Genomic DNA, 9539 nt, shown 5'->3' with positions numbered 1-9539 from the left:
ATGCAAAAGTAGGCTGCATTTACTTGTCTGGAACCTCTTCAGTGCCAGATGAAGAATTTTTGTTTAGAATTGTTGATCTAAGTTTTGGATTTTGAGGAAATGCAGAACTAAATGATTTAAGGGAATAGCAACAGGTGTAGATAGGCGCTTTTGGTGGATTGTTGCCAGGGTGAATGGGAACACTTGTGCTATTCCAAGTGTGAGATGACAAAATCTTCCATTGAGGCAGGAACATCAGAAATGTGGAAATGGGGAAAAATTTCCCGCACTTAGGGACTTGGCAATTGGTAACTGGAAGGCGAGAATGTCAAGAAAGCGAAGATGTAAAGAATGACTTTGATGTTTTTAACTTGGATGACTGTGTAAATGGGATGTCCCGACTGCAGTGGAGAACAAGGCAAGGAGCAGGTTTGAAGTGGGAAACGTTGAATTCGGCTTTGAGCAAACACGGTGAGCTTGAGGTATTTGCGGGTCATCCAGAGAGGCAGTATCTCCCACATCAATGATTGTGTAGGTCTGAAGGGAGCTGTCTAGTGGAAAAAGTAGATTAGTATTCAATTAGCACATCATATCAGTGACAACCTGGGGCTCCTATGCAAATAAGTCTGTGGTGCGTGTCATGACTCACCCATATTTTTTTCCTGAGCACAAAGTCATTTAGTTAAACCAAGGTTGTTTTTGTTTTTCTCTGTCATTTTCCTTTTCATAGTACTATATGTCTAAGCAAGATTCCAAGATTTAGATAAAAGATCTGGGTAACCACTACCTATTTAGTATTGATGTTTAATTAGATTGGGGTGGGAATAAAGGGTTGAGGGATCTTTCAGTAAGGGGAAATGAGATGACACTGGAACCATGGTGGTGGGTACCTTAAGCACAAATAGTGTGCTAGTTACATGTTGGAATAAGCAAGTAAATAATAATGTGAAATTGACTCAAATGTTCTGAGATCTGTTGTTTAAATAGAATCCTTTCAATAGAAGTCAGGACTTTTAAAGATCATCTGAATGGAAGTTACCCCAGCCCCCATACAAATGTGAGTTCATTTTTATGAACTTTTATTCACAGGAGAGAGAAAGAATGAATCACTCCCGAAACTCCAAGCATTAGTTTGGATTTTAATTGAGCTGAGGGGAAAAGGGGTTACATAGGCCTTTGGAAAAAGGTAGCTCTCAATCTTCATTCTCCTCCCGAATTGCTCTGCTTATACCATCAGGGATTCGCCAGAAAGGGCCACTACTGAGTAATACTCTCTAAAGATCCAGACAATCCTGAATCAAATTGGATTACCAGACTTCTCCAGAGCAGCAACCAGCGGCATCTAAATGGAAAGATCTGCAGCATCAAGTTAATGTCTAGGAGCTTTACCCTGAAACTTGCAGAAACTGCTGTGTGTGTTGGCACAGGGAAAGCATGGCTCATACTTACATTTCGTATAAAGACAGTCACTGTGAAAGGACACAACCACAGTCCCTATAGTCTCAAAGAGGTGGTGGGGAAATTTCCTGACTCATTAATGCCAGGCCTAATCCAGAAAATAGGTAAGGTGTTTGATTATGAGTTTAAGAGATGTCTTATGAAGAGAGAAAATAGTAGTATTTTATAAAGTTGCAAAATGACATTGTCTATTAATGACCTTCCTTCCTTTGTTCTTTTTCCTTCCTTTCTCCTTTTTTCTTCCTCCTTCCCTCCCTCCCTCCTTCCCTCCCTCTTATCCATCCTTCCTTCCTTCCTTCCTTCCTTCCTTCCTTCCTTCCTTCCTTCCGCTTTTCCCTTCTCTCCTTCCTTCCTCTCTCTTCCTTCCTCTCTCTCTTCCTTCTTCTTTCTTTCTTTCTTTCTTTCTTTCTTTCTTTCTTTCTTCCTTCCTTCCTTCCTTCCTTCCTTCCTTCCTTCCTTCTTCCTCTCCTGTTCTAAGAAAGAACATTCTTGACAGCAAGTTGGATGGTTAAAAGATGGTATATTCATGTTGTCTATAAAAATAATTTATTAAATCTTATTAGCTTTCTAAGATGTGATCCCCACTTCATGTTCTGTAACACACCTACCTTTCATAGGCCCGCAGCATGGTGGGAAAAGAAAGCACATAGAAGCTGCTCTTACAACACACTACCATGAAGGAGCTATTCAAAATGTGGGATAATTTAGAATACTTATGTTTCGGTAGTGATTCCAATTAAATCAGAGAAAAGTTTGGTTTTTACTTTGGTACATCTACACAATGGAATGCAGCTGCTAGAAAAGATGAAGTCATGAAATTTGCATGTAAGTAGATCAACATGGAAAGTATCATGTTAAGTGAAATGAGTCAGAAAGAGGGACAGACATAGAAAGATTGCACTCATTTGTGGAATATAAAGTAATAGAATGGGAGACAAACACCCAAGGATAGTAGAGATAAGGACCAGGAGGATTGCTCCACAGCTTAGAAACTGGCCTCACATGCTGGGGGAAAAGGCAGCTCAGATAGAGAAGGGACCACCAAGTAAAGATGTTTAGAGGGTCTACTCGAGATGGGAGATGCGTGCCGAAAGTAGATTTATAGATCGAACATGATGGCCATTCAATACTTGCATTGCAGACTACAACACCCTAAAGGACAGAGAGAGAGAGTAAAAGGGAATTCACCTGCCACAGGGGCGGGGGGGAGGGCGAGGGGCTTGGGGGAGGAATGGAAGGGATACTGGGAACTTTGGTGATGGAGAACGGGCACTGGTGGAGGGATGGGCACTCGATCATTGCATGACTGAAATGTAAGCACGAAAGTTTGTAAGTCTGTAACTGTACCTCACGGTGATTCATTAAAATTTTTTTTTTAATTTAAATAAAAAAAAGAAAGAAAAAAGTTTGGTTCTTGAGATCAGGGAGATGGCTCAAAAGGCCAGAGCACAGCTTTGCATGAAGGAGCCAGAGCACTGCAGGGCACAACCCCTCCAACTTCCCCTCCAAGCCTAGCTCTGCTGAGCGAGACCAAAAGCTACTACCCCCAAAACCGGCTCTTCAGGCAGCCCACTTAGATGAATGGGTGGGCAGCATCACACCACAATTAGCAGAGGTGACCTGATTTTCGGGACTAGGGCACAGGACTAGGGCACAATTTAAAAAGTAATTGTTCTGAGAAACAGTTACCCGTTTCTTTAAACAGTTTATGGGATTAAACAGCTGCTGGTAATATGAGCCTTGCTCATCCAGGGCAGGGGAAGAGTGAAAGTGGTTACTTTTGTTACTTGTGTGTCTTCCTCTACCTCTGTAGACAGGAATGAACAAAACTGATGAATTTCATTACTCCAAATACTCTCTTTAGTTTTGGGCCATACCCAGTGTTGTTTAGGCCTTACTACTGGTTCTGCATGGTTCACTTCTGACTGACTCAGGGGCATATATATAGGGTGTCTAGGGTCACACCCAGGTGAGCTGTGTGCTTTACCTGCTGTACCATTTCTCTGGCCCCTCAAACCACTTTCTGCTTTAGGGGGAGATGTTTGGAGCCATACGCATTGGTGCTTGGGTGTTACTTCTGGTCCTGGACACAGGAATCACTCTTGGTAGTGCTCGGGGGACCATATAGGATGTTGGGGATTGAACCTGGGTTGGTAGCATGCAAAGCAAGCTTCCTACTTGCTGGGTTGTTGCTCTGGCCCCTCAAATCACTCCGTCCTAACCCCACCGGTTATTGCAGTTATCCTGATCCCTGAAGCATCATTCTCTCCAGTGATTTCTTAAGGGTTCACTTAAACTCTTTAAGTCAATGCATGGTTTCCTGACATAGGAAACCATGGAGCCCCTCTTCTCTGGATAAGAAGAAGCACACCCGCTTCCATAGTTATATACTTAGTAAGAAGTGTTTTAGTGTATGGAGCAGAATAGATCTTTCTGTTTTTATTTAGAGCCCTGTCTCTCACTAGGATCGGGGATCCAGATTGTGTTAAGAGAAGGAACTTGGAAGGATCCAAGTGACACATGCCATTCAGTATCAGACAGGAGCAGAGATCCTCAGAATACAGCTTTCCCCGCTGAGCTCAGACTGTCAGTGCCTGCGTTTTCCTCTCTGAGGGAGACTTTTCTCCTGAAATTCCCACTGTCTTCAAAATGTTTGACCAGCTAGCAGGCCTATGCAATCTGGGTCAAACATATCACTGCCTATGTTTTACCTCATGAAGGGTTGTAGATGGGAATGGCATCAAAGCTGCAAAATGGCAGCTCTGAGGAATGGCAAGGACTGCTCAGAGCTGGGTAGAATAGTTTTAAAAGAAAAAGCAGGAAGCATCATTCTACAGGAACTTCCAGAATGACAGAGAGATGGGATGTGGCTAGAGACGGGAAGTCAGAACTTCCTGCAACTAGACTCAGCGGCCAAGTTCATCACGAAGGATCCCCAACTCCAAAGTTAGAGTATTTCAACCACTAGGAAAGAATGTGAAGGATTAAGGAGACCAGATGGCAGCAGCTGAAAGGGACATTTTGGTTCTCATAAACCTGAACCACCTCCACCAGCTCTCAAGAAACAGAGGAAGCCAGAGGGTTGAAACTAATTGTTTAGCTTTAGTCTTTTCATCTAGGTCCAGATGACTGAGTGGAAGGAGACTTTGTGGATGGTATGGCTGAACCATAGACAGCTTGCACCAATTTAAAAAAATGGCCCAAAATATGTGAGAATCCCTCGGGGCGAGGGAGATAATTCAAGTTGTAGAGCACATGCCTAGCATGTGGGAAATTGTTCCACCCCCCAGCACTGTATGAATCTCTTCTTAATACCACTGGGTAGAGCCCTAGTGCCCTGAAGCAGTGCCAGAGATGAGCACCACACAGCGAGGCTAAGTACAGCCAGCAATGGCCCAAGGGCTCCCTGGCATGTGGTGCTTGGGAAAAACTGAAAAAATATTTTTGATTCACTCCTGGAGAGAAGGATTCATGTCATTTTCCTTAAATTTGGGCATGGTTTGTGATGACTCCAACCATCATGACAGGAGGTGCTATTTGACTTTCCAGGCTGGTTCATGCCTGGCTCTCTCGAGATGCCAGCCTGCATGCAAAGTATCTGCCTACCCAAGGCAGCCAGGATGGGATGTGAAGGCCCCCTGGACAGCAGGCACAGATGAGCTCAGCCCTTTCAGCTGTTTTTACCACATCATGGCAGAGTTGATTAAAGCCATTCCCATACCCCTCCCCCTGCACCAACTGCTTCCCCAGACCACCCTATCTGCCAGCTGAATCCCTCTGGCATTAGTGAAGACACAAAAGCAAAAAATTTACTTCTATGCCTTGAATTGTGTCTTCCTCCTCTCTTTCCAATCCGTGTGTTGAGACTTAACTCCTAATACCTCAGGATGCGAATGTATCTTAAAGGTGGAGCTTTTAGAGAAAGGGTTTAGGTCACATTCGGTTACAAGAGGAGGCTCTAATCCAATATAACCGGTGTCCTTATAAGAAGAGTGTATACCAGACACACAAGGGAAGATGGTGAGGAAGAAAACACTGGGAGGAGATGCCAAGCATCCAAGCCAAGCAGAGAAGCCTGTCGGGAGAGAAATTTCCACAGGAAATTTAGCATGATAATAGGTTTTGTTCATTAATTCATGAATCAACTAGTGTCCAGTCTAGCAGATAGAAAGTAGCGTCAAAGAACATACAACGCAGGTAAGTAGGAACAAGGAAGCTGTTGATGATAGCTGGGTGAGTGCAACAAACCAGGGCTTATGGGGCTGGTTAGTTTCCTATTACCAAGCAAAAAGAATTCAGAATTAAGTAGCAGCTTGTGATGGCAAATGCTGATTGGGTGTCAAGACCCTTCCTGTCCAGAGAAACTGAATATAAAAACTCAAAGCATTGTCTTGCTAATGTGGGGCTTAGCATGACTGAATCCACCTTAGACTCAATCTGGATATTTTAATAGGCCTCAGAAGAAATCCCCTGCCATGGTCTTAGACTTCTAGCCTCCAGAACTCTGAGAAAATTAATTTCTGTTGTTTAAATCAGGTTTAGATTTGGTTCATTTACCTTCATTATGATAGCACTGTAAGCCCTAGTTTCTTGCACTCACTCAGAAACTGTGGAAGAAAAAAAAATGACTTCTGTTTTAAGTCACTAAGTTTTAGACTAGGTTGTTTCATGCTAACAGGAATAGAAATAACCTTGGACTTTTGAAGCTCCTTTTCCTCCGGGAATATTCCGTTTGCTACCCACATTATAGTTTAGGATGAACCACAGTGGGTAACCACAAAGAACTGATACTACTACCAGAAAGAGAGGTTAGGAGAAAGGACCAGAGTTCAGACTTAGGACTTTTGTGGCACTTGGGAGATTTTCGGCATACCAATTTACATATCAAACTATAAATTTAGTTTAGAACAAATCCTATATAACTTAAAATTATATTAAAATGATATCGCGTATAGTTTAAACAGAGTTTTAAAAATGCTTTCTCATTAAGTTCAAGAAAACTGAAAGAAAAATCAAACAAAACAAAACAAAAATCAAATAGAAACAACCAAAAACCTGCATGCAGTTCTACTTTCTATAGCAAATTTATGGATAGGCCATTTGGTCAGGTGGGATTCCTTGGAAGAGAGAATTATAGTACCAGATTGCAGGCCAAGGGCCCCGTCTGACCTAGATTTTGATTTTTTAAAAGAGTGATTATAGCTCTGGAGGCAGGGGTTAGGTCTCCTGGCCTCCACCAGGAAGCTCTTTTCTTAGCCATGGGGGATATTACATTATAGCTAATTACAGGCTGTCTGCTGAGTTTTTCTAATTACTTCACTCACAATAATCTTGCTTTTAGGAAACTAAGTCTCTGCAAAGCATCTTGCGGACAGGGGAGTACTTGTTGGGGTTTTTAATACCACCTGGAGACCACCTCCTTGATAGATAAACAGAAAATACAGATAGGTAGTGAGGAGAACATGAGTCTCTGTAAAACTGGGCTAGAGGATCATGTTTGGGTTAAGTTCAAACTTTACGGCCTATTGACTTGAAGATCTGATTGTCTAACTTCTCTCCAAATTTGTTCCCGCATCTGAAAAGTGGGATTATTAATAGTACCTACTTCATGAAGTTGTTGAGAGCCTGGTATCTACTTAGTGCTCCATTCTATTTAGTAAATAAACATGTAAACGAGGCTTTATTTTTTAAACCATTTTTATTTCTTATTAAAAAGTGTTATTATTTTTAATTGTTACCAATGTTGTTTTATACTTGTGGTGCCATACTCTTATACTTCACTCCTTCCTGCACCCACCACCGCTCTTATCATCCTCAGTTCGAAGTTCTATTGACCGTATCTGAGGGTTTGTTTCCATTAGGGAATGTCTCATCTCTTGCTTTGTTTCTCTATATTTTGCAAGTAAGTGATAAAATCTGGTATTTGTGCTTTTCATTTTGACTCACACAAGTTAGTATGACTTCCTCCAATTCTATTCAAGTTGCAGCAGACTGACTGCAAGCTTTTGTTTTTTTCATAGCTGAGTAGTATTCCTCTGTGCATCAATACCATATTTTCTTTGTCCAGTTATCTATTTGGGGGCAGCTATATTGTTTTCAGACCGTGGCTACTGTAAATAATTCTTTGATAAGCATAGGTGTGCATAACAGACAACTTTTAAAAGATTAATTTAACTCTTAAAATTCAGGGGTTCTTACTTATTGCTGCTCTCATATTTGAGGTTGTTATATCCATTGAAGGAAACAAAGGGGCAGAGAGGCAAGAGGCAGAAACTATTACAATGAAAGAGAGATGACAAAAGGGAAGGGAAAAGGGAGGCGGATAATTTGGCTAAAAGGGTTCACTGTGGTAGCACTGTAGCACTGTCCTCCCATTGCTCATCGATTTGCTCGAGCAGGCCCAGTAACGTCTCCATTGGAGACTTTGTTGTTACTGTTTTTGGCATATCGAATACGCCACAGGGAGCTTGCCAGGCTCTGCCGTGTGGGCGGGATACTCTCGGTAGCTTGCTGGGCTCTCAGAGAGGGATGGAGGAATCGAACCCAGGTTGGCCACGTGCAAGGCAAACACCCTACCCCCTGTGCTATCACTCCAGCCCACACTGTATGGTAATGAATGGAAATTAGACTTTCGGTGAAGAGCTTAATGTAGTATATGAGATATTGATTGTGTGTATATACGGAGATTGATATAATATTATAGTCAATGTTATTTCAATCGAAAAATAAAAGACAAAATGAATTCCTACTTTTTTGGCATAGATTGGACAGATTTTAATATGTCCATGTGTTTGTGATAGTAGATCACACGGCAAGAATTTTCAAAGATGACTGTCACTGCTTTTCTCTCCCTATTGTCACTTCCAAGTAGAGAAATCCCAGGTGGCTATCTGGCCCCTGTATCAGACTTGGAGGCTCCCACAAAAGCCAGAAAAAACTACAAAATTTACCACAAGAATAGCAGGGGCTTTAAAAAAATTAAAAGAGAATAAGTCAATTAGAAATTACTTAATTAGGAAATCAACTCCCTTGAAGAAAGGAAGTTAACTGGGAAAAAAAATAGACCTTAAAAAAATGTTGGGTGTGTAAATATCTGTTGCTTGAACTGGATTGTACCAGTCTCTGAGACTGTTGTGTACTTTCCAAACTTTCAGGTCCAGTGATAACATGTTAGTAGTTTGAAACCACCATGGTGAGGGTATTTACACTCTTGACATTGACAAAGGTTATGAGCTTGGACTTCTCTTGATCAGTTGTTAATTATTTACTTTCATGAAACTGTAAAAGTCTAACTTGTCTTCCTAGTTTAATGAACCACAAGTCTTTGGGTCTAGAATCATGTAGTGTAAGCATGGTCTTTACTTTGTAATTTTTGGTTCCAGTAAAGCAGACACCTGTTGAGAGGTTTACACAATATGCATTGTGTGGTGCATAAAGATGATCTCATATTTGTTATTAATTTCTACTTAATGTTTTTTTCTTCTTTTTCTTTACTTTATTGGGAGGTGTGATTGGCCATACCTGGCTATACTCATGCATTACTCCTAGTGGTGCTCAGTGGACCATATGTGGTATGAGGGATTCAAACCAGGGTAAACTATATGTAAGACAAGCTCACTTTTTTTGGCTTTTTGGGTCATATCTGAATTGCTCAGGAGTTACTACTGGCTCTACTCAGGAATTACTCCTGACAGTGCTCAAGGGACCATATGGGATGCTGGGGATATGAACCCGGGTCAGCTATGGGCAAGGCGATCATCCTCTCTACTGTACTTTTGCTCTGGCCCCTAAGACAAGTTCTTTAATCCCTGTCTTATTTCTCCAGCCAAACTTAGTCTCATTATTTCCTTTTCTTAGTTTTTGTTTTACTTTGTCACGGTTCTGTCATGGTTCTCCCATTGTTCATTGATTTGCTCGAGCGGGCCCAGTAACGTCTCCATTGGAGACTTTGTTGTTACTGTGTTTGGCATAAAGTAAAGTAAGTAAAGGCCCTCCCATTGATCATCGATTTGCTCGAGCGGGCCCAGTAACGTCTCCATTGGAGACTTTGTTGTTACTGTGTCTGGCATATCGAATACTCTCGGTAGCTTGCCGGGCTCTCC

General features: G+C 41.7%; 1 protein-coding gene across 1 annotated transcript in view; it reads left to right on the top strand.

The window, feature by feature from the left end:
- Positions 1 to 248: 248 nt before the first annotated feature.
- The window catches only part of TIGIT (T cell immunoreceptor with Ig and ITIM domains), a 32359-nt gene continuing 23068 nt past the window's right edge, over positions 249 to 9539 (top strand). The window contains exon 1 of the mRNA XM_056109134.1: positions 249 to 461. Coding sequence (XP_055965109.1) covers positions 249 to 461 — 213 coding nt within the window. The remainder of the gene's footprint in view (positions 462 to 9539) is intronic.

The sequence above is a fragment of the Sorex fumeus genome, unplaced genomic scaffold, assembly GCF_029834395.1.
Source record: "Sorex fumeus unplaced genomic scaffold, SorFum_2.1 ptg000265l, whole genome shotgun sequence".
NCBI classification, from domain to species: domain Eukaryota; kingdom Metazoa; phylum Chordata; class Mammalia; order Eulipotyphla; family Soricidae; genus Sorex; species Sorex fumeus.
The sequence above is the reverse complement of the archived record's forward strand: the minus strand, read 5'-3'. Positions and strand labels throughout refer to the sequence as shown.